The sequence below is a fragment of the Hippocampus zosterae genome, chromosome 11, assembly GCF_025434085.1.
Source record: "Hippocampus zosterae strain Florida chromosome 11, ASM2543408v3, whole genome shotgun sequence".
In the NCBI taxonomy this organism is placed as follows: domain Eukaryota; kingdom Metazoa; phylum Chordata; class Actinopteri; order Syngnathiformes; family Syngnathidae; genus Hippocampus; species Hippocampus zosterae.
In genome coordinates, this window is record NC_067461.1 from 4555074 (window position 1) to 4580886 (window position 25813).

A 25813-nucleotide genomic window follows, 5' to 3' on the forward strand; every position below is an offset into this window, starting at 1 on the left:
GCACGCTATCAGCCCAGCCCTACTTTTGTCTAAATGAAGCGCCTCGACTAACTTCAACCAAGTTCCTCGCCGGCACAATGCCACGAGATGCATGGATGTTTGTGATATTTCTTGAGCCTTGTTGTCGTTTTGACAAAAGTGTGTCACATATATCACATCAATACAAATAAGAATTGTAAAAAGCAGAAAATATATCTTCGTATATATACTCCAGGCGGCCCGGTAGTCCAGTGGTTAGCACGTCGGCTTCACAGTGCAGAGGTACCGGGTTCGATTCCAGCTCCGGCCTCCCTGTGTGGAGTTTGCATGTTCTCCCCGGGCCTGCGTGGGTTTTCTTCGGGTGCTCCGGTTTCCTCCCACATTCCAAAAAAATATGCATGGCAGGCTGATTGAACACTCTGAATTGTCCCTAGGTGTGAGTGTGAGTGCGAATGGTTGTTCGTCTATGTGTGCCCTGCGATTGGCTGGCAACCGATTCAGGGTGTCCCCCGCCTACTGCCCGGAGACGGCTGGGATGGGCTCCAGCACCCCCCCCCCCGCGACCCTAGTGAGGATCAAGCGGCTCGGAAGATGAATGAATGAATGAATGAATGAATGAATGAATGAATATATATTCCTGTATGATTCAGGGGCACCCAGGGCATCTAGTCCAACTTCTGTTTGATTAAGCACAAAACCGTATGTCTCAGTGCTTTTGATCAGCGTACATTTCCTATTATGTTCCTGTCAGAACTTCTTAGTAAGCCGCGGTTAATGGTTATCTCTTCCTTTCCGCATTAAGTCAGTCGTGTCAAAACAGGCCATGCGTGACTCGATAATTTGACATTTAATGGGCATCGAGCGAGCCTCATTAAAGCGTTGTTATTCCCTCTTTCGTGACATGCGGTGTGTGTGTGTATCTGTGTGTGTGTGTGTGTGTGACTTCGGTCGTCGCTACCAATAGATATATGAGATAACTTAATGGCTTCCCCCGCGTTTAAAATGGCTTCATCAAAACAACCACAGCAGAGTCGGGCCGGCCCGCTTAATATGACATGAATCAATTTCCCTGCATATCACAATGCACTTTAAGCTTGCGGCTGTCAGAAAACTTAACTGGCGAGTGATTGACGCAGTGGGTGTGGAGGGAGAAGGGGTTATGCGGGGAGATGGCGTGATCGTCGAAAAGGGAACAGCTCGCTTTGAATGTGACAGTGAGTTTTGTTTGTGTCATCTTTTTTTTTTTTTTTCCCTTCCCCACCGTTACTTACAAAAAAGATCTGCTGGAAATCATTGTTGAACAACTCAGACATCGGTTCTTTTTGTTGCTTAAGCACGCCCGTGTGAACATCATATTTTATTTATAACATATGAAAAGTGTGCCACAGAGAAGGCTCGAATCAAAAAAAAAAAAGGATACCACCCATAAAAGTTTCACAACGTTTCAAAATAGAAAACAGAGACGTGATAGCTGTAATTAGTACTTTTCATATTCAGAGTTTCAAACCTTGCCTTGATATGGAAGTTTACAAAATCAATATTGTTTTTTTTCCGTTTGTTTTTTTTTTACATACCGTGCCTCCTATTTGCATTTAGAAGGGCAAGAAATAAGATTTTGCTCTAAATTTGTCTCACAAGTCTACTTTAATGCACCTCGTACCAGAATGGCTTTTGAGAAAATGTCCTCATTTATTCATTCAATCAATTATAAAGTGTTATCGATGTTGGGGCTGTAAAATTCACAGACTCTGATTTAAAGTTATGAGTATTCAAGTTGCAGTAGAATAAGAATGAAGTGTAGCGTTCGTAGGGTAAAATAATAACCCGTTACGAGGCAAGAGTCATAATTTAGGAGAATAAAATCATACAATTATGAAGACAAATGGAATGAAATTCCAAAGAGATTTATTGGAATAGTGTTATGAGAAAAATGTTACAATGAGAGTCTTAAATTACGAAATAATTTGTAGCATTATGTCATCAAATTAAAGCTGTAAATGAGCAAAGTTGTCGCTTTGTGAGGCTAAAATCTGAATTTTTTTGGAGGAATAAAATATGACGTACTACTCAGAAATTACACGCGCACAAAAAAAAAACATTTATGACGCTAACTATATGAGAAAAATGTAGCGATGTCACAAACGATGTGGTAAATTCCAAAAAAATGTCGTAACTTTTATGAAATTGAAATTAGAACATCACGAGGGAGAAAATACAATTATTACTAAAGTAATGTCACCAATTCTGAAAAATCTACGACGGTAGTCGTGAGGAAAATTTTGTTGTCACGAAAATAGGAAATAAACCACATCATGACGATAAAGTAAGACCATTTTGAAGATGAAAATACTACTGTTACAAAAGTAGCTACAAATTCCGAAAAAGACGAACATTTTAGGCTAGTCCACAAAGTCCCCAAATCTCTTACGCCCCTCCCCCTCTGGAGCCGAGCCGACTACATGGCAACCACGTTTCCAAAATTCTGTCACATCGAAAATATTCTGAGCATCAAGTGCGCTTTTTCCCGCGTGGCGTACGGTGCCTTCATCCCCTCAATCATGACAGCTTTTTTTTTTTTTTTTGGCTTGCATGCGAGTCAAAGTGTCAGCGAGTGCCTCGTCGTGCGCATTTACACTGCATACTAATGCCTCCAGAAATAGCCTGCTGGCGTCACAATGCAACCAACGCGCAATAGTTTCTGCCGAAATAAATACATTTGTAATATGCTTGACAGCTCTTGCGTTTTCTCACACCTCTGATAAAACACCAGCTTTTCTTGACGCGGCTCTCCGAAGAGCGGCGGTGAAGCTTTTGGCATGACAGACGAGTGCCGCACGTCGACACCTCACACTGTGTTCCTCTTGTCATATTTTATTTATCTCTGTATCTACATTTTTTTTTTGTTTTCATCATCTCACGGAATAGTCATACTCTTCCCAATTAGCAGACTTCTGACAAGGTGTTGCCAAACTCCGGGAATTCCGTTTACAGTAATGAAAGCTGACCTGAAGGGATTGTTTGTGCAGGATTCTGTTCCATACGAAGCATAGGATGACGTCGGGCATCAAAGGGGATATCATCGTGATGTGCGCACCCCCTGAGAACTCTGCTGGCAGATAATACCCCCCCCCCCCCCCCCGCAACAAATCCACACTCGCTTTGAATTGTGTGCGTGAAGAGAAAGAATTATTTAGAACAGGGATACCATGATAACGGGAATGATACTCGGTAGAGTATAAACCGCCACTCGGGGCGATCCTGATGCGGGGTATGCCTTTGCATTCAATGTATTCATTTGTGGAGTATTGTTATGTTTAAGGTTAAAGGTTAAGTGACATGATGGGTAATAATAAATGTGTCCGTTTTTTTCATGCTTTGGACTCACGATTGTTGACTTTTGTTCCCTGTTTAAGTAATATCAATAGTCGAAAGGCTTACTTTAACATTCCAAAGTGCTAATTAATTAATAAAAGTTTATATGCGCTGTGATGATATCGTATTGTATCAATATTGGTATCGGCCAATATCGATATCGTCTCTAAAGTGACAAATTGGATCTGGAATTTTTTAAGTTTTAATTTTCTTTGTCTCATGTTGTGTGGCAGATTTCTCACTGAGAAGCGGAATATTCAAACTGATGCATTGAGTAGGCAGACGTGGATATAAAAAGTTTAGACACACCCCCGTTGACCCGCTCATTTTTTATCATATAGAAAAATGAGATTATTTATGATAATATTTTAAGACTTTGTTCTCTATCGATGTGACCTCTCAACTGTGCAACTCAACTAAAAAACATGAAATCTTTAAGACTAGGGAAGTAAGAGGTAATGTGGTTGCACAAGTGTGCACACCCTCTTATAACTGAGGATTTGGCTCTGTTGTATCACATTCCCTCATGTTAAATGAGACGGTACGCTACCGACAACGAGGGGAGGGCCCGTGATTGACCGTAAATAAAGTTCAGATGTTCTAGTAGGCTTTTCCTAACATTTTTGTAGTAACATCATACATAACAAAACCCTGGCATTTGAACAATTGGCATGTGCCGGCGCTTTATGGCCACTGTAATCAACTAAACATTCAGAAGAAGAGGAGGAGCTTGCAGAGGGCATTCATAGACAATAGAAATTTTAAGTCATGGAAAAGTATGTGAAGGCAATGTCATGGTGACAGCATTAGCATCTGGTGAGTTTAGAAGAAAATGAGTCCCGAGCAAATCAAAAGAGTCATTGCAAATGATGGCCTCTACTGAAAAAAAAAATGCTCCCTGTCAATGCCGTTTTCATGAAAGCTGCTCCACCGAGCCCCATTGATTCATTTTGTCTTTTGAAATTGCAGTCGCCGTACATGAAAGTGTACTTCTTTTATGCTGATGCAGTCAATAAACGGCCTTCTTGGCTATTCTCCGCTTTTCAGCTCCCCCCACCCCACCCCACCCCACTCTGCCTGTTTTTCTTTTCAGCTGGGGCTCCGTGTGCGCGGTGATAATGTGGCCACATAAAACGTGTCTGTCTAGAGAATGTGCACTGACACGTTCTCATTAGAGACCTGCCCTCCGTCTGGGCCAGCCAATTGATTTGTTACATTTCCCTTTACCCCCACCGCCCCCCCCCCCCCCCCCCCCACCCGTATGCTACTCATGACAGCCGCCTGCATAATGCTAGCTTTCTTGGCATTATTACCGATCAAAATATGCATGAGAAAAACTGTCGCAATGCAGGTCAACTCTTCATTGAATCCGTCGACGGTATATAACGAGCTGCGCGGTCAAGAAATTAGTAAACAGGCGCCGTGTGCGGTAATGGTTAGATGGAGTCAGACGTATCACAGAGGGTTGATAAGTGGACAGAGAATCGAAACTTGGGCGAGACAACGGGAATGAAATGGCAAGGACGCACGCACAAACCACCCGCCGTTGAAGTTGAGTGTCAGGGCTCGAAGCTGGACATTTGCGTGGACCCCCTTTGAAACTGTGTTCATACAAATGGAATGAAACTTTTCCGGGGTTTTGTAATTTGCAACTGCAGCTCTTTAAAATGATCAATAACACTTGTTTATGTTATCCCCTTTTTGGCTCTATCGTGGCCACTTTTGAAACCCATAAATCTACATTTTTTTAAAAATCTTTGTGAGTTACTGGAGTAGGTGGGGTACACCCTGAACTGGTTCCCAGCCAATAAGGCCAGAGCCTGGATTTGAACCCACGGCCTCTGCAATGTGAGGCAGACTTGGTAACCAGTCGTCGTGCACCGTGCCACCTTCAGTTGTAGCTTCACTCGTACAATTCGAGTGAATGTGATGCCCCAGCTTTCATTCGTAATCCATTTTCAGGTCATGTGCTCACCACTGGACCACCCACCAGCCCGCTCGGGTTAGAATCCATTCATGTAATTTCAATTCAGGCGGCCCGGTAGTCCAGTGGTTAGCACGTCGGCTTCACAGTGCAGAGGTACCGGGTTCGATTCCAGCTCCGGCCTCCCTGTGTGGAGTTTGCATGTTCTCCCCGGGCCTGCGTGGGTTTTCTCCGGGTGCTCCGGTTTCCTCCCACATTCCAAAAACATGCCTGGCAGGCTGATTGAACACTCTGAATTGTCGCTAGGTGTGAGTGTGAGTGCGAATGGTTGTTCGTTTCTGTGTGCCCTGCGATTGGCTGGCAACCGATTCAGGGTGTCCCCCGCCTACTGCCCGAAGACAGCTGGGATAGGCTCCAGCACCCCCCGCGACCCTAGTGAGGATCAAGCGGCTCGGAAGATGAATGAATGAATGAATAATTTCAATTCATGTCAAGAGGGAAAATACATAGCTATTTTTTTTCCTCCTGTAATTTGTGAGCTCCCTCACATTTAGAAAAATGCGTAGCTTTACATGTGCGTTTGTGAGTGCGCGAGGTCACCTTGAAGCTGCCGGAGCAGATGTGCAGGAGTTTAGATTGCGACGTGTGATGAGTGGCACTCTCGCTGACTCTGCACTGGAGCAACAATGCGCACAGGTCTCTCCGGCTAATGAGCTCTCAATATTGTCAGCCTCACACGGAGCCGATGGTTTCTATCAGCTATCGCATATCAGTGGGAGCACAGCCCCCCCAGCCCCCAACCCCACTCACATATGCCGGCTGGCGGTGAACCAAGGAACCTGATAGAAAATGTAAATCACTACCGAGGAACTCTTGTGGGTCCAGTAGGTTTGTGTCACCGGATGAGCGCGACGCATTCCCTGAGGGGCTCGCGAATATAGACATGGCGGAGTTATTTCTGCATTTGACTTTCAAACAGTCACAGATTTACTGGCAAGGCTTTTCACATCGGTGACCGTGACTGTGTATGACATTGTTAAAATAGACGGCGCTGAGCATGAGTGCAAATCTTATCCAAAGGCAGTCGGTGCAGTCTTCTGTACATTCTCGCACTTGAGGAAAACTTTGCCTGCTTTTTTTTTTATTGGCTACTACTTGGGCAACATTTCCGATGGTGTTGAGGAACAAAAATGGACTCTGCATAGCGTTGCACTTTCAAGAATGTACACCGCAGTACCTTGAGGGGAATCTTGGCGCTTGACTTTTACATCTTGGCAATAACCTCTACCCTTTCGGAATATATTGTTTGCTGCTAAGTTCATAACTCAAGATAACCTGACATTTTCCACCGGGTAAGAATCGATACTGAGTAGAAGAACTGGCAACTGAAAAAGAAAACGGAGAAAAAAAAGAAGCGTCCAGTACTACGGCTCTGATAAAGGTGCATTTGTGCAGCTCCCCTTTTTTACACATCAGGTTGAAGCCTGGTGAGATTTTGTCAAGCTTTAATTTTTACGCTTTTTAATTTTTTAAAGTCTTAATTTACCCCTTGAACAGGACTTCTCAAAATGTGGTCCAAAAACAATTTGCAATAAGAGACATACCCATTTATGGGAACTTGTGTTTTTTTTTCGATCAGAAAAATAGTACTCCATACTGTTGTACTTTACTAAAAAAACAAACAGTGATGATACAAAGAAATGTAAATAATTAGTTAAAGAATCAGTTTTTGCCACATTTTTAACTTGACTTCAATGGACATTGGGCAGCTCCTTTTGGTGTGCACGTCTTTGCCACTTGGGGGCAGTATAAGGCAGAGTCACACTTGAAAAAGAGTTTCATAACTGACACGGTAAGATGCTGTAATAGTCTTTTTTTTTTTTTGCAAAGCATCAAAAATATAAGCATGTGAGTATTGTTGCTATTCATTAGCCTGGTCATGGTGTTTGACATTGTTTGTTAGCATTAAGCTAAAGAGAGTTTCCGAAGGCAAAGCTTTGTGGTTGTTTTAAATACTCAACGTGTACTTTGTTTTATGTTTAGTTTGACAGCAAACTTCAAGCGAGAATGGCATTTAAAAAAAACATATTTATGTTTTATTAGCATAAGGATAATGACAAGGTTCTTGGAAAAAGCATTAACGACACATATTTGAGCAAAAGCATTGGGATCAAACTTTAGACTGCTTTTAAAACGATTAACGTCATAATCTTGCCTTATGTATTCCTCTTCCTGTCTTGTCACATTCTTCTTTTGGCTCATGTTTTAGAATACATAACATAAAAAAAAGCACCCACCCCAAAAGCATGATTGAGAATTGAGAAATCTGGCGGAATTGTCTGCATGCGGCAGTGCTCAAGGCAGAACAAGATCAGAACCTTGAGATGTCTCAACTATCTGCGAGAAGCTGACAAGAAAAATCAGATAAAGTTGCCTGAATTTTCTAAAAATAGATCTTTCTGTCTTTTTTTTTTTTTGTGTCAGCGGGAAGCGTGCGTCTCCTGACTTTCGACGCACCCACACAGAGAGGAAGAGTCTCGTTATCACCTTGCATCATCTCGCAGCACAATGAAACAAAGCACGGGGCGCCGACATCTAAATATAACTCAAATGAGTCAGCCGGTCTTGAGGTTATCACCCGAGGACGCGTTGACTTGATTTAATTTTATTTCATTTTAACAGATGTTTTATTTTGGTGGGTGGGAGGATGTTACATAATGTCCTCCTAAAGTTTTGACGATTCATTTTCTGCACAACAGGCAGTTTCGGAATGCAAATGCGACGCTACCGATGGTAGCCTGGTAGCGTTATCATAAAATATTCATTCTCACAGGAACCTTATTCTGTGGTGGTGGTGCGCAGCATCCTTTTGCCTGTGATGGAGAGCTACAAAGATAGACTCCCATAGCCTACAGTGCTCGTCTGCCACGTCGTGTACCTGTCAGGGAAATTACAAAGACTCGCAAGCTCGGCGTCACATTTCAAACGGCTAACCTTACTGTCTCCTGTTGATGTCTCTCTGGCAGCACTAAATATATGAAATGCCCTCTAGTATCTTACAAGATTTCTGTTTTGATCTGCGTGAAGTTGTGATAGAAGCTTTGGTTAATAATTGATGTCTGAAAGGATGTCTCTCTGGCTCGTTCGCACGACTCAAAAGTGACATTCTTGAAAATAAGAGGGGGGGTCCTCCGCAGGATGAGCAAGTGCACTTTGTGAATTCTTGATGCGCCGGGGAGGAATTTGCAGCCCTCGGCAGCACTCCCCTCCACCTCTCGGCGTTCTTGTTATTGTGGAGAAAGTTCCGTGTTTTTAAGTTTCGCCACGCGTGGCCTTTCCGCTCGTCGAGGGAAAGGCTGCGCTGACCTCATTAGCGCTGGCCGCTTCACACCTGCAGTGTGTGATCTGGAAGTTTCTTTTGAGCTGGCTAAATTACCCAAATGACCTTCCCTTATTCACACCCTGGCTAATTAAGCCAAAAGGCAATGGAGGAGGGGAAACGGGGTATCGGACTGCTTCGCATGGGGAAACATGCGCGGCGTAATCCGAAGTTAACATGCGACAGAAAAAGGCATTGCATCATTCTTAGCTTTCCCCCAAGCGATCGTTATTACAGGATGCTGTGGAACCCTGACTTCACCTTGACTTCAAGTCATACTGTGACCAAGCTAGTTGATCATTTTTACCTGATTAAAAAATGACTGGAATTCCTGCTCGTGTTTTCAAGCCGTGCAATCGTCAATTAGAAAAATATTAAAACAGAGTGTAAAGAAATAAACTGAAGTGGTTAGGTCTAAACTTTCCAAATAAACTAGCCTGAAGCTGACTGGCAGCGTTTGCTAGCTTCAGGTTGAAGTCAGCTTTTTTGCGCTAATACCATTTTATTATCTTATTCGTGTCTTGTATTATGAATAGAATATGCAGTCAGCAATTGGAATGCGTTGTCATTTTGACCCATGTTTCAGTGACTAAACCTGAGAGGGACTATACAGTAGCTAGCTAGCAATGATTGCTAGCTTCAGGTTGAAGTCAGCTTTGTTGCGCTAATGCCATTTTATTATCTTATTCGTGTCTTGTATTATGAATAGAATATGCAGTCAGCAATTGGAATGCGTTGTCATTTTGACCCATGTTTCAGTGACTAAACCTTAGAGGGACTATACAGTAGCTAGCTAGCAATGATTGCTAGCTTCAGGTTGAAGTCAGCTTTGTTGCGCTAATGCCATTTTATTATCTTATTCGTGTCTTGTATTATGAATAGAATATGCAGTCAGCAATTGGAATGCGTTGTCATTTTGACCCATGTTTCAGTGACTAAACCTTAGAGGGACTATACAGTAGCTAGCTAGCAATGATTGCTAGCTTCAGGTTGAAGTCAGCTTTGTTGCGCTAATGCCATTTTATTATCTTATTCGTGTCTTGTATTATGAATAGAATATGCAGTCAGCAAGTGGAATGCGTTGTCATTTTGACCCATGTTTCAGTGACTAAAACTTGGAGGGGCTATACGGTACAAGAGAAACATGATCATTTTGCCCATTGCTGAGGAAGAATGAGCAGAAATCTTCAATACATGGTGTGGGCACCAGTTGTCTGGTTGATAAGCTATCAAAATATGAGTTTGTTTTCATTTTTTGATCATTAAGGCAACACTATTTTCTTAACCTGGTAGCATTTTGTCAAAATGATGATGTGCAGAGTTTTGCTCAGCTGAAATTAGAGCAAAATTGTCATATACAGAAATGACCCCAAAATGTAACTACTGGTATATCTATTATTATAAAAAATCCTAAAATGGCTATCAAAAACAAAATTTTTCAAGTCATTTTTGAGGTTTCTAATGACAGTTTCAAGCCAAGATGAGCGCTTCAGTTTTCAGCCTAGATTGCGCTTACAGATATGGGGTTTGCTGTTTCAAAATGGGATTGAAAATTAGGGTTTTCGAGCCAGCGCTAAAATTTCATGTAATGCTTAATATTCAGCCTCTCCCACGGAGCCGTTGCTCGCTTAGCTTAGCATGCCAACGGGATGCGTGATGAAACAAACTAGCCGGATTTTACCTGGAGGTGACTCAACACCTCTGACAAGTGCCTCACCTTCCCCACCAAACACGCCATCTCATTTGTTTGATTCCAACTAACGCCAAAATGTACAAAATGACACGTTTTGACACCGTGCGCCAAAACGTTGCCCTAGATAACAAACTACCAGAGGTTGGAAAAGTTCTCACACTTTGAAGTAGCAAGTTTAGTCAAGTCAAGTCAACAGTATTTATAGAGCAAGTAGAAACTAATTTGACTGAAATTGACCTGGTGCACATACGCGACACCATGCTACACAAATCTAGTGCATTCATCCATATACGACGTCCATCTGGTTCTTTTCTGATATTTTCGCTTGTTTTCAGCTATTCCAGTCATTGCGCAATGGATGTTGTCTGTCACATTCAAATTAAAATAAGTCTGAAGAGAAATGGCAAAATAGATGGGTTAAATTTAAAAAAAAAAAAAAAAGAATAAATAATCCGATGGCATGGTCAGCAGGCTCCCTGGGGGTTTTGGAGTCAACAAAGGTCCTTTTAAATGATAAAATATTGATAAGAAATTATTTTCATCCTTCTCTGGGACTTTTCCATTTAAAATTTGATTTTCTTCTTCACACTCAAACTCATCCCTCAGGAAATATTTTGCAAAAAGATTTAGTTGTGAAAAGGGTTGTTGGGTTACATGCAATCTGTGATATATTAATTACTCTTTTGGATTTTGTTTTGGGTTTTTTTTTGGAGGGTTGCGAAGACAAATTTGATCTGGTCAAGGTTTTGGTGTTTATTGAATTTCCATTGCAGCCTTTAAAAGCAACTTTCATTAACTTCAGCATCAGTTGAAGAGTTTTCCAAATCATCATTATTATTATATTTAAACATCCTCATGTTTTGAAGTCCAAAGACAAATCCAAACAAAGGCAAGCAAGCCTCGGTGAGTGCTTACAAAAGTATATCAGGCATGAAAAAAGCCATCATTTTCTGTCATTACTCAACTCTCAAAATCAATCATGGGCTCAAATGTGGCAAAATTATAGCAATTTCATATTTTGCGGCAACATTCTGACAAAGGAAGAGACATCTGTTGTATATTATGTACATTCTAAGTAATTACTTGAATTATGGCAACTAAAACACGTACGTAAAATGACCAATTTTACAAATTGGTCATTCCATCAATCAGTGCCTCAAGCTGTTATTGTATTTTTTTTAACATAATTTTTTAATTGAAGTAAAACTTCTTGCATGACAGGGATTTATCAGAAATACGTATTTTTAAAATAAATACAACTATTTTCATTAGAGTGATGAGACTATACATGCAAACACACATTCGAGATCAGCATGTCGGAAAATGTGCTCACAAATGTGCTTAAATGTGGTTGTTAAAAGTGTCAAAAGTATTTTACAGTTCATTATTTCATACATGTTATTTCCTTTTGGACTCGAATGGCACTGATTCAGTTGTATGACCCATATATATTTATATTTTTAAAAATGTATGATAATTTAATAATTCATTGGAAGTCATATTTTTTTAAACCTGTTTTGCAGATAGAACTTTTTTTCCTCATCCACGAATGACGTGGCCCATCTGTCCATTTTGGCTACTGAGCACAAAAGTTTGCACACCGCTTGATCTAAAATTGAATGCACGTCAAGAGCCCGTAATTTTGAATGAAGATGGATTGCATTGTAATAACACGCAGCTGCTGGACTGAGAGCTCAACTGGAGGTTGAATTCTCAATACTTTGGGCAACAATGCAAAAATGAATCAAATTAAATAGGATTCTAATTGTGAAGTGATCCTTTCGCGTTGGAACGCTTAACACCAAGAACAGTGCTGAAGTCATTCCCTTTTGTTCTCTGTTCTCGTTCCTTTTGTACTGCCAAGTAGGTCAATATTGGTTTGCTAAGAACCACGCAGAATATATGCAGCCAAAGCTAACCAAAAAAATCTATTCATTCATTCATCCATTCATCCATCTTCCTAACCGCTTGATCCTCACTAGGGTCGCGGGGGTGCTGGAGCCTATTCCAGCTGTCTCCGGGGCAGTAGGCGGGGGACACCCTGAATCGGTTGCCAGCCAATCGCAGGGCACACAGAGACGAACAACCATCCACGCTCACACTCACACCCAGGGACAATTTAGAGTGTTCAATCAGCCTGCCATGCATATTTTTGGAATGTGGGAGGAAACCGGAGCACCCGGAGAAAACCCACGCAGGCCAGGGGAGAACATGCAAACTCCACACAGGGAGGCCGGAGCTGGAATTGAACCCGGTACCTCAGCACTGTGAAGTCGACGTGCTAACCACTAGGCTACCGGGCCGCCCTCATTTGATCATTTAATGAATCATTCCAAAAAATATACCACAATGATCCCAAAACCATTTAACATAATTTCAAATTCATCTTAAAAACATCCACTGTAGCAAAAAGAAAAAAAAAAAGATTTACAGATAACATTTTATTTTGAAGCCGTGCCTTCCACTAACAACCCAGGCTAAATTGAGCTCCTCCCACAACGAAGCTTGTCTTCTCAGTCGAGATGCATCACTCCAACATACTTCCTTTCTTTACTGCTTTTCTATTTTAACAAGGTTTGACTGCACTGTGAAGCCGACGTGCTAACCACTGGACTACCGGACCGCCCCTCAATATATTTCCTCCTTTTTTATTTATTATTATTATTATTTTAAACTCACTTAATTCAACATTCTGGTGCGAAAGTCAAAGATTTGCTGTACTAAACGAATTCAGCAGCCAGCAACATTTGGCCAGTGCGTGAGGCTTTAACCTGCTTCCTTGATTGCATTTCACTCAGGCTCAATAGCATGATTGAACTCATTAGGCTTTCCACAAGTGTGTAACTGACTCTTTGACTTAGTGCTTGGACACCTCCTTTGCCTTTTTTTTTCAGTCCTTCAAAGTCCTTAATTTGCTCATTTACATACATGTCACACAAGCACGTGGAGAACATGCTAATTCCACACAGGAAGGCTTAAGCCCCCAAGTCGAACCTGCACCCTCAAAACTGGATGTGCAAATATGCTAACCACTCCACACATATTCATTCATTCATTCATTCATTCATTCATTCATTCATTCATTCATCTTGACCATTGTAATTTGGCAGTTTGGTGATGAAGTGCCGCCTTCACGGGTGAAAATATAATTCTTCCCTGTTACCGTCTTGAGTAGTCGTGGTTGTCTTGGTAACAAAAGTTGTTGGCCCCAAAGTACTTGTATGTGTTAGGGAGGGGTGAGCAGTGGCTCATTTGCATAAGACAAAACTGCTCCCTCATAACAAAGTGAGTGATCGATGAGTGATTCCGGCAACAGCATGTTAAGGTCGGACATCTGGGAGCTTTTTTAAATGATGACATAATTGCAGACTGTCTCCTTTAGGTAACATTTTTTTTATCAGCTATACAAGTGTATTAATAATAAATTGAACTGTTCATGGGACAATATCACTATAAAGCGCCTTTGGTGTTCTCACGCGACTCACTCGGTCATCATGAAATCTGAGCAAAAAAATAAATGACCAGTAAAAAAAATAATAACTGAGGTCTTTATAAAAAGACATACATGAATGGATATGGAAAAATTCGACTCAGCTCGTTAACGAAATCATGTTGCTGTCAAAAAGCTCCACCGTGTCCTCATTAAATGCGAACATTACCGGAAAATGTCCACCCTGTCGTCGTCCACACTCTCAGCAGGCTCACAGATTTGCACTTCATTTAATTTCGTCTTTTTTGGTCAAATAGGTCATTCTCACAGACACCTTCTGCTGACATTGACGAATACCAAACCGTCCATCAATTAACCACTTGGCCTTCATGTTAACGGCGAAAGACAAACACAAAGAAGCCCCCTGAAAAGACGTCCTCCCCGGCTGCGGCAAAGACGAATGCGCGATGGCTTCATTCAATATGTGGCTTTTGTTATGTATGGGCGGCTGCAAGCTGAAGGCAAGCAGACTTTTTTTTTTTAGACGTGTCACAAGGGTGACACAATGCACAGCTCATGACTAATGTCCAAAGCACTTTTGATCCCTTTTCAGATTCTACACACACACACACACACACACACACACACAAACACTCAGGAGTAATTAGGACTTCCTTTTCTTCCTGAACTCCCCATCTTACTTCATCAACAAATACAGAGCGAGCTCCATACGATGAAATGCTCCTTTGCTTTCTTTGCATCCTTTTGTTTTTTTGTTTTTTTTTCTTCACCACCAAAAAGCATCCGCTCACAAGTTTCGCCATCAGAGAAGCGAGCTGTGGGAGCCAGCACGCGGTTTGTATTCAGCGTGTGTGACAGGCGGCAAAACGGCAATCTTGTCTTTGGAGAGAGACAAGGATTCCGCCGCTGCCATGTTGCGCACACAAATGTGCTGCAGGCATCAGTCATGAAATCTGTCACCTTGCCGCGGTGAGTCGAGAAAAAAAAATATGCCAGAATTAAATAAACAAACAAACAAACAAACAAATAAATAAATAAACGGAAACAGCTCCTGCGGTGGCTGTTTGATTTTTTTTTCTTTTTCTCTTTAATGTGCGCGCCGCGCCTCTAAAAGTCTGCTTGAGCTTCTTCATCCCCCCAATGCGACCGCGAGACAGACAGAACGCTAAATCACCACCCAAAGAGGTTGTACCCGCTTGATTACATATTTAATCATTTGACGTCGTAATGACAAAACTTAAATTCCCTGTGTTACTGTCATAACTCCGCTTGCTTTATCTTTTCCACCCATGCGGTCTTCCGGCGGTCCCTGCAGGGTTATGTCATTTCGCGTCGTTAAAAATTGTGGAGTGGAGGTCGTAAGAATCACTCCGAATTTCTCTGAGAGGGGGGAAAAATTAATAAATAAATTGCAGAAATTTTTTAAAGGGAAATATTGAGTGCCGTCAGATTGTCTTTGCAGTTTTCTCATCTTCACGTCGATCAAAATTTTGCATCTTAAGTACTTCACAAATGCATGCAGATGAGGCTCGTCGATTTACCGTCGTCTTTAAAAAGTCAAGGTTAACCACAATGTGGGTCGTAAGTGGTTCAATAAAACAATTTAAATTAATAAATAAATACATAATGAGGACCATGGAAACACTATAAAGCGCATAAATTGAATGTACGTTGAATTTCCTTTGAAGGATTGGATGAGATATAAAAACGAAATATTGAAATACGACTGCTGCAAGTGTACGTACGACTGCGACTCGGTTCAGAAAAAAACAGGGTTTACCAATCTCTAAAGTAAAAAGAAAAAAAAAACAGGGAGGAAAAAAAAAATCTGCATATCGATGAATCCTAACCGGGAGTATGCGCTGGTCGAATGTACTTTGTCCCCCGCCCAAAGAAAAGGCAATTTTAGGGGGTGGGTGGTGTTAGTTTTTCATTATCTTTGGCTTATGTGTAAAAGAGCAACATTAAAAAAAAAAAATAAAAAAAAAAAACGTCAAAAATCTGCAAAAAAAATTCAGACCAATTTTGCTGATTTAAAAAAAAACAAATATCGGCTGATTAAATGAATAATTTTAATGATGCTAATCATCATAATTATTATTTACGTTCAACTTTTATTTTCCTACAACACTTAGATTCAGCTGCAGTTGTGTTTTTTTTATCTCTTTTTTTTAAAGGTGCGTAATAAATAAATGGGGCGGCCCGGTAGTCCAGTGGTTAGCACGTCGGCTTCACAGTGCAGAGGTACCGGGTTCGATTCCAGCTCCGGCCTCCCTGTGTGGAGTTTGCATGTTCTCCCCGGGCCTGCGTGGGTTTTCTCCGGGTGCTCCGGTTTCCTCCCACATTCCAAAAATATGCATGGCAGGCTGATTGAACACTCTAAATTGTCCCTAGGTGTGAGTGTGAATGGTTGTTCGTCTCTGTGTGCCCTGCGATTGGCTGGCAACCGATTCGGGGTGTCCCCTGCCTACTGCCTGAAGACGGCTGGGATAGGCTCCAGAACCCCCCGCGACCCTAGTGAGGATCAAGCGGCTCGGAAGATGAATGAATGAATAATAAATAAATGAAATTGAGTTAAGATAGTGAGTCAAATCATCAAAACAGGTCACACACGCCCAGCATGTGCACAACCATCCATGTCTAAGCTCCCACGACAGGCGAGACAGAAAGTCATCGTGACCCGGCGCAGAGTAAAGACACACGTGAAAAGTCATTATTTCCTGCATGCCACGATCTCCATTTTAATGACCCGGCGCCGCATTACAGTCAAGACTCCGGCTTTTTAGCTTAGTGTTCTCCGTGATTGAAATTCCAAGTCGGCCATCAATCTGCATTATGGACTGGTTTCCCCTTGTCTGACGCGGGCTAACTGAAACAGATTGAGACAGCTCGCGCTCGCTGCATCGCTAATGGCTGCCGATGAAAGCCGTCTCTGTGCTGTTGACCCCCGAACGCGGATCGCGATCAGCCATGAGGAGAACGCGGCTCAATATCAGGAGTCTCTTCGGCATCGCTCACCAGTCAACGGCATCCTCGAACCGACGTCGCCGTTGCCCAGAGATAGAATCTAATCACCAGATGCAAAGGGGCCACACTTCTCCTAATGTTTTACCATTAGGTGTCTGGAACCGTGCCCAAAGTAGAGAAATAGGACAGCACGCGCCCCGGCGGGTATATTGTTTAGCCATAATGACGTCCCAATTATCTTCCACCGTAGCGCCGACACCTTTTTACACAGCAACGTCGGGGGCGAGCTCAATGAATAAATAATGCTCACCTGTGGACTTCTCGTTATTTGATGGCGGATAATAACCTGATTGCTCGGCGTAAAACCAAGCAAGTGCTTTACAGATGAGGCGAAAATTGTAAAAGTAACAACGCGTAAGGGGTGACCCAATCCGTTCGCAGACTGTCTGATGCACTCCGAAGCAACATGGTGACACGCTAACTTAAAGTCGGGATTCTCAACTGGTGAGTCGGGACCCCAACCTTTGCAGACTGGTGGTCAAAATGTGTGTGTGTGTTCTGTTTTTTTTTTTTTTTTTTCCCGGTACAATATAGAGACTGCGGTCCCGTGGTCCAGTGGTTAGCGCATCGACCTCACAGTGCAGAGGTTCAATCCCACCTCCTGTGTGGAGTTTGCATGTTCTGCCCGGGCCTGCGTGGGTTTTCTGCGGGTGCTCCCACATTCCAAAAATATGCATGGCAGGCTGATTGAACACTCTAAATTGTCCCTGGGTGTGAGTGTGAGTGCGAATGGTTGTTCGTCTCTGTGTGCCCTGCGATTGGCTGGCAACCGGGCCTGCGTGGGTTTTCTCCGGGTGCTCCGGTTTCCTCCCACATTCCAAAAACATGCATGGCAGGCTGATTGGACGTTCTAAATTGTCCCTAGTTGTGAGTGTGAGTGCGAATGGTTGTTCGTTTCTGTGTGCCCTGCGATTGGCTGGCAACCGGGCCTGCGTGGGTTTTCTCTGGGTGCTCCGGTTTCCTCCCACATTCCAAAAACATGCGTGGCAGGCTGATTGAACACTCTAAATTGTCCCTAGGTGTGAGTGTGAGTGCGAATGGTTGTTCGTCTCTGTGTGCCCTGCGATTGGCTGGCAACCGGTTCAGGGTGTCCCCCACCTACTGCTCGAAGTCAGCATTGGGATAGGCTCTAGCACCCCCCCGCGACCTTTGTGAGGATAAGCAGATCAGAGAATGAATGAATGAATGAATGAATGAATGAATGAATGAATGAATGAATGAATGAATGAATAGAGAGACTTTCCCACATGGAGTCTGTTCGGGAAGCAACAGGAAATGTTGTCACTTAGTTTCCTCCGTACACACTCGTCTTTTGGCTTGCAAAATGTCATTAGCAAGAAATATTTTTTGGGGTGGTGTAGCCAAATTAATTTCAAACACCATTTAAAAATAGAACCTATAATCTGCATGTCTTTTCAAAGGTTTTTGCAAAGTCTGTTTAGATTTGTGACAACGGTTGAGAATCTCTGATCTAAAGTAACACCCGCCAGCTATTTCCAATCGGGAAAGGTACAATATCATCTAGGGAGGAACAGGGAGCTAATGGATTTACTCCTTAATTCCACACTTGAACCAGATGTCAAGAAGATACAAAGTAGAATGCAGAAGTGGCAAAATTCCTCACACTCTGTTCTGCCGATACTTGCATTAAATAAAACCGACTGATTCAAGTACCAAAATAACTTCATTTGATCATTTAATGAATCATTCCAAAATATATACCAAAATGATCCCAAAACCATTTAACATAATTTCAAATTCATCTTAAAAACATCCACTGTAGCAAAAAGAAAAAAAAATGATTTACAGATAACATTTTATTTTGAAGCCGTGCCTTCCACTAACAACCCAGGCTAAATTGAGCTCCTCCCACAACAAAGCTTGTCTTCTCAGTCGCGATGCATCACTCCAACATACTTCCTTTCTTTACTGCTTTTCTATTTTAACAAGGTTTGACAGCATCCTGTGGCTTCTGCGGATGCACACAAAACACGTTTTTTTTTTTTTTTTTGCTTAATAGCTTGTGGGATAGAAACATTTGGAATTGGTGAATTTGTCAGTGGTGAGCTGCACGTATGCGGGGGTGTGGGGGTGGGGTGGCTGTGGGGGGCTGCTGTCCAACAGACTGAATGGCTGGCAGAGTATTTCACTGTGCTGTCAGTGTCTAAAAATAACGGTTGTTTTTGTGTCCATGGCCTGAAGTCATTACCTGGGTGGCATAATCGACGGTAATTGATTTCTGGAGACTTGTACTAATGGAAAACAAAACAAAACAAAAAAAAAAACTCAGCAGGCATCATCCATAAAGGTGACAACTGTGGGTGGCTTGGTGATATTACCTCAAACGTCTCAAGGGAAGATCGGTTGATTGATTGAAGATCTTTAATTACTTTGTGTGATGATAATGATGAAGATGTCACACATGAGGTCATTCTGGGATTCTCTTGATCCCAAGCAGATCGTTAATAAGCCCCTACACTAAGTGAGGGACCACTTTTAAGACCAGTTGTGGGAAGACACACAGCACATACTGTGACTAATTTGGTTTATGCGAGCTGAATGTTAACATTCAATAGTCATAAACGCATTAAACGCTCATTTTGATCTTAAACGGTGTAGGCAGACAATATGACATTTGCAGGCATATATGCTTTATCCTCTGCGAAGAGTGACTAGTCTTACAGCTGTTTACCGAGTCACACAGTAGTTGGGAAAGTCCTCGTTACTTTTGTCTTCATGATGTTATTATACTGCCATCTGGTGGCCATCTTGCACACACCGGAAGGGATCGCTATGAATTCATTTTTACATTGTATTACTACAATGTGTTCAATCAAGAACAAAATCATGAAGTGCTAGTTTCCGAATTAAAACACATTCTGCTCTCTTTTTCTTTTTTTTTTTTTTTTTTAGCGCCGGGTGTTGGAAGGGCCAAATGGCATTTCCATTCCCCAAGTGTGGTCATGCAACAAATTAAATTCGTATCTCAAGGCAGCACAGTATATATACATATATATACTTTTTTTTTTCATTTTGCACTTATTAGCTATTCAGCATCAACTCAAATTTTATCGAAGTTCGGAGAACACATTTTTATAAAAAACCTTGAGCCAACGCTAATAAAAGTGAAAACGAAACCGGCATTGCATATAATTAAGATTAACATTAATTTTGACTTGTGGACAAGCTCTCAAAGTCACAACAGCAGTTTTTTTTCCTTCACTAAAGTTGAATCGGTACTTATAAGGTTTTTGTCACACAAGTATCGATGCTTCTACTTCCGTACAGCGTGAATACTTTTGCCACCTCTGTTAAAAAAAATATATCTAATAAAAAAATCACCCTGGCTGGTGCAGAATCCAACCTCCAGCTCCTCCTCTCTCTCTCATCAGGAGGGGGGAACACGAGCCGCCCGCACCGCCCCTCCGCACATTCACCGGCTCCACTCCACCGGGTGGATGAAACACAAACGCACCACTGTCGCCCACCTTACCCCCCACCTCAACAAAAATGAAGCCTTTCTAACACCGTTTTAGCATGGCGCCGCGATACGCTTTTTGCCTTTTACTGTTTTTCTCCTCCTCCATCTCAACTTGCGCGCCGGACATAAGGTGCAGTCTCTCGGGTCGTTTGGCGCACATCAGCGCGCCCCCCCATCGGGAGCTCCTGGCGCAGGATTTGGCGCATTTTGGAGCGCTTCCAGTCGGGGACTTTGTCGGATCTACCGAAGTCACCGCTGCGATCGCGGGAAGTTCACCCAAAGTCGAAGCACCACCCGCGCGGCAAGAAGACGCATGTTGCCCCCAAGAAAATGCGTGGGACTATCAAGTAAAACTTTCGCCGCCTGACAACCAAAACGACGTGGACAGCGAGGAAAACGGGGATGATGTGGATTCAACAGCGGATGAAAACCGGCGGAGGAGAAGCGCGAGGGGCGCAGAGACTTGGGCCGATGTGGGAGGCGAGGACGCGCACGTAGCTTCGTTGGAGGTCCAGTTGGCCAGCTCCACCTTCGCCCTGGCCGGGGACACCGCGCACAACCAGGCGATGGTGCACTGGTCCGGCCAGAACAGCAGCGTGAGTGCCTCCGTTCGAGACGCGCTCGGGATTTACGCACGGACGTGTTTTGACGCAATGTGGGGGAGGGGAGGGGGGTCACTTTTGGCTTGCCTTGACACTTTTTCAGAAAGAAGCATGCATGGTTGCGTTAAGACGAATGAAACGTTTCAGACGTTACTGGATATCAAATGTCAGCACGTGCCCCCTCCTTTTTGTATCTCTTGTTTCTCATCACCTTGATTGAGCCAAGGCGCATTTGTTACATGAGGCACAACACCCGTAAAAACTGATAACCAACTTCGGTTAATAGCCATCTAACAGCATGACATTGTTCTGCTTATCACGACACGTCACCGGCGTCGAAATATCCACAAAGAAACATGATTTGACAAGCGCAAATCATTTTTGTTCAATTTCCCACTCACATCTAACACGCACGAAATGCAATGCATGCATGAAATGCATTTACTTCATATTTATTGACAATACTTACAAAAAACAATCTGTACAAAGACAACAGTGCCCCTTTTTTCCCAGCTGTTTATAATAATAATTTTTTAAAAAGTTATTATTGCGGTTTCAATGTTGTGTAACTGCACTGCATCACTCTGCCAGCTCAACAAAAGATCCAAAATCTCGCAAACAGTCCCTAAGTGCAAACCGCGACTCATAAACATGCAGCGAGTGCCTCTCTGACAGCATCCATCAAACTGAGTGATTGCAGGTGTACCTAATGATGTGGCCCCCGAGCGTTAATTCCCCTCATTGAAGCGCCCTTCGGTAACTCGGTTAGTTCCATTCGGTCCGTGTGATTATGTGCTTTTAATAATTCAACAGGCCACTTGAGAGCGAGCCAGTGATGTTGATGGCGCAAAAAGCTGCCGAGTAGCCTCTTTGGAGATTTCCGTACCAGCAGGGGGGCTCAGTTCAAATCATTTCGATAGATAAAGGGTTGTGTGTGACATTCAGGCTCAGCGGAATATGCTGCTGTTGCTCCTGCTGCTTCTTTTTTTTTTTTCTTTGTCTGTCTTTTGTCAGGAAACCAAGCAGCAAAATCCGGGGCAGCAGGTCCTGGTAACCCCCTTAATAGACTTTTCGTGTGGACTGGTGAGAAGGGCACGAGGTTATCGAGGCCTCTTGAAAGATGCATGAATTAGTTTTAAGGAGTCTTGCTCGCTTACATCTGACATGACCTCACTATACAGGACACACCAGGTTGGTTTAAAAGTGCAATCGAGTTGGAGGGAGTTCCATGATCCAAATCAATGTTTCTCAAACTTTTTACACAAGTACCACCAAAATGACCAACATGAATGGATACAATTTTAGTAGGCCTAAGTATCCATTAAAAAATAGACAATGGTTTTATTCATAGTGTCATACACATAAAAGATCAATGAAAATTGCACCGAAATACAAAAACAAAGCCTCTCTCAAAGACTCAAATGGTCTTCAAAGTTAAATACAAATGAAATGTACTCAGATCAGTAAGTGGGACCCAGAGTTCGAAGCAAACGTGGTGAAACGGCATTTAGTTGTGATGCTGCATGCAAATGGAATAAGCTGCCAACAGAACTGAAGTTAAAAATGATTCTTTTTATCGTGTCCCTATTATTCTTAAATGTACTTTTGTTTTTGTGGAGCACATTGAGTTACCATGTGTATGAAATGCTTGAGATAAAATGAAAGCTCCCTTCCTTGCCTTGTCTTAACAAATGTACTTATGACACACTGCGTGACAGGCCCAATCGCCCCCCCCCCCCCCCCCCCGTTACCCCCTCTTCCCAAATTTACGAAATGCGTTGTTGCATGACCAACTGCATTTGCACGTTGCCTTTGTTTGTCATCGTTAAATTTTCAGTCAGCACCCCCACACCGATTTTGTATTCGGGCGGTCCTCCCTCTAGTTTGTCCAGTTGCTCCAAAATGCTGCTGCTCGCCTCCTAACTGGAGCTCATAGGAGGGAGCCCATAACTCCACTTGTGGCCAATTGCTTTTTAAAGTGCTTTGGAGGCGGCCCGGTAGTCCAGTGGTTAGCACGTCGGCTTCACAGTGCAGAGGTACCTGGTTCGATTCCAGCTCCGGCCTCCCTGTGTGGAGTTTGCATGTTCTCCCCGGGCCTGCGTGGGTTTTCTCCGGGTGCTCCGGTTTCCTCCATACATTCCAAAAACATGCATGGCAGGCTGATTGGACGCTCTAAATTGTCCCTAGGTGTGATTGTGAGCGTGGATGGTTGTTCGTCTCTGTGTGCCCTGCGATTGGCTGGCAACTGATCCTGGATGTCCCCCGCCTACTGCCCGTAGACGGCTGGGATAGGCTCCAGCACCCCCCGCGACCCTAGTGAGGATTAAGCGGTTCAGAAAATGGATGGATGGATGGATATAAATAAAGTTGCATTATCACGGGTTTGGCTTGATCGGGAACGTGAACCTGGCTCACTGTCTGAATTTCGAGTGATTCAGTCCACCGGACTGCAGTTAGATGTAGCATAATTAAGAGGCAGGGACAGTCCCCAACTAAGCTCTAGTGACACTTGTTGTTCTCCGTGGGTATTCTGCTATGCTCTGTTTGTACGTGTTGCTGCTCAGTACGAAGGTTTACTTTTGCCGTAAAATCTAAGCTAATACCCGTCAGCTCCTCGATGGAATTTCACATTGTTAGCATTGAGAATAAAAAAAGCTGATAGCAAACGCGCATTGTCATTTAATCACAGGACCGTGTTCGTTAGCGTCTTCTTTTTATTTCTTGAAAGTGATTCTGTCTAACAGTCTCCCAAGACGGAATGTTTGATACAACTCATGTATTGGATCTCATTAGCGCGCGCAGTATCTGGGAATTGCAGTCGTGCTAGCTTTGTTGCCCGTGTATTAAAATGCTATTTGTGTGTGTGCAAGTGCAATTTTCACCTCGCTGAAAGGATCGTTGCTCTTGATTTTTAATTTTCCTCATCATTTCAACGTAGTGTTGCGTGTGCACATCTTATCTGGTTTCTCGGTCGGGGCGTCGCGTCCAATGTTTCCATTTAGTCGCGCCCGATGCGTTCAGAGTCGCCGCGCTAATCAAACAACATGCCTCGAGGTTTCACAAGTGAGCCCCGCCGAATACTTAGAAGAGGAGTTTGAGTGGTTTCTTTATTCAGAAAGTGAAATGTAAGTTTAATGGGGGGCGGGGGGGAGGGGGGGGGGTGCAGAGGTGGTGTTCTGGCTGGGCCTTAAGCTGAAATGATTTACCAGCAGCAGCGCATTTCATTGCTTCTCTTGCCAAAAGGGTGATTCTTATCCATCTCAATATTGAGCTGATCCCAGAAGCTTGTGGCTTCTTAGAAACTTTTATGTCGGCATACTTTGATGGGTTTATCCATCTTTTGGCTCACTTATCACGCGGTTTAACCTCCCCCCCACCCCCCCCGTCTTTTTTTTCTTGCCCCCGAGCAGCCCCGGAGAAACCTTTGGCCAGATTTTAATAAGTTGCCTTCATCTCCCCGCCTTAAACATTCAGGTCCAGTTCTGCTCCTCAATTAATGCGCTGAATTTTAAACGGTCTGTTTTTAACCCGTCTCGCCAGCTTCCTTCTCGTCGCGGCTTGTCTTCTTGTTACGTGATGGATGGAGCGTCACAAAGTGTAACACTAACACGTCTGAGTAGCCTAATCATTTTTTTTTTTTGTGCCAACCAGCTGCATTTTTAATGCCTTTCAGGCCATTTCCCACCAGTGAAATTTGGTCTGATAGTCAAGTTTGTTGCCGTTTTCATCATCAAAAGCTACAAAGTCGCCCACACATTTTTACTTTTCACCAGCCCTCCATAAGTTTTTTTTTTGTAAGCGATAACACTTACTTTGTATGATTCTTTTAACACCACCACCTTTTTGATACAACATCTAAATGCAAGAACTTAATCCCAACATTGTCACTCGCTTTTCTCAATAAATTGGATGCAGTTCATTGCACACGCAGTGCTCTGCCACTGCATCACATTCGGTTGAGGCAATTTTATTTCTGATGAGTTTTTACAGTCCTGTAATGCTTTTTTTTTTAATGGGAAAGAGGACACTCGCGAGGCGCTGCTGTCAGCCACAGCTCTCACCCAGACACTCGCAGGCAGACTCGCTGATGTCACACGCTATCCCACCAGGCCCCGCCTCTTAAAGGTACAAGTTGTATGCAAATGTTTAAAATATATTTGAATATGTTTATGGCAAGCGTGCGGGGTGAAATATAAATAGTTTTGTGTCTCTATATCTCAGATTTTCACCTATTGGCAGTCTGGAATTTGAACTGCCGCTAAAGTGTATTGAAATGTTGTTAGTAGCAAATTCTTGGGTGAGCAGACCTTTTCTTTACCCCGGATTTAGTGGTGTAGTACATTATCTGGTACGTACATGTATTTATTTTTTTTGGATTTGATTCAGTCTGAAAGTTCAGCATTTCAATGGGCCGAACGGGCTAAAGACCTCCAAAACACATCATATCTTGACTTTGAATCAGTCAAATGCCAAATGTTAAGCGATCGATTCACATGGCGCCGCAGCAAAGCTATTGTCCAACGAGGATAAATGATCACTTCAATGGTCGGCGGAAGGGGGGGGGGGGGGGGGTTCCAGAGCGGATGCAAATGTCATGCAGCGGTTTAGCCCAATGCTAAACCCTGCGCACGTAGCCAACCTTTGACTCTTCAAGAACATGCTTGAGAGGACGTCGAAAACCAATCAGCTGGGTTGGATGATGTATGGCGGCGCGTGAACTTTAGTCTTACATCATCCCGGGAAGCCAACTTGGAAAGTAATGAGGCCTGACACGTAGGAGAGTGACACTTTACAAGAGGAGGAAGAGGATTCTGCCGCACGTTTGCAGTAAAACGTTTGGGAAGCCTTTGCTAGTTTGAAAGGCAGTTGACGGATTTGTTCCAACGACATTATACGGTGGTACCT

The 25813-nt window shown here is 43.1% G+C and overlaps 1 protein-coding gene across 1 annotated transcript in view; it reads left to right on the top strand.

The window, feature by feature from the left end:
* Positions 1 to 20151: 20151 nt before the first annotated feature.
* LOC127610556 (VPS10 domain-containing receptor SorCS1-like) overlaps positions 20152 to 25813 on the top strand; it is a 48090-nt gene continuing 42428 nt past the window's right edge. The window contains exon 1 of the mRNA XM_052080814.1: positions 20152 to 20902. Coding sequence (XP_051936774.1) covers positions 20363 to 20902 — 540 coding nt within the window. The 5' untranslated portion in view covers positions 20152 to 20362. The remainder of the gene's footprint in view (positions 20903 to 25813) is intronic.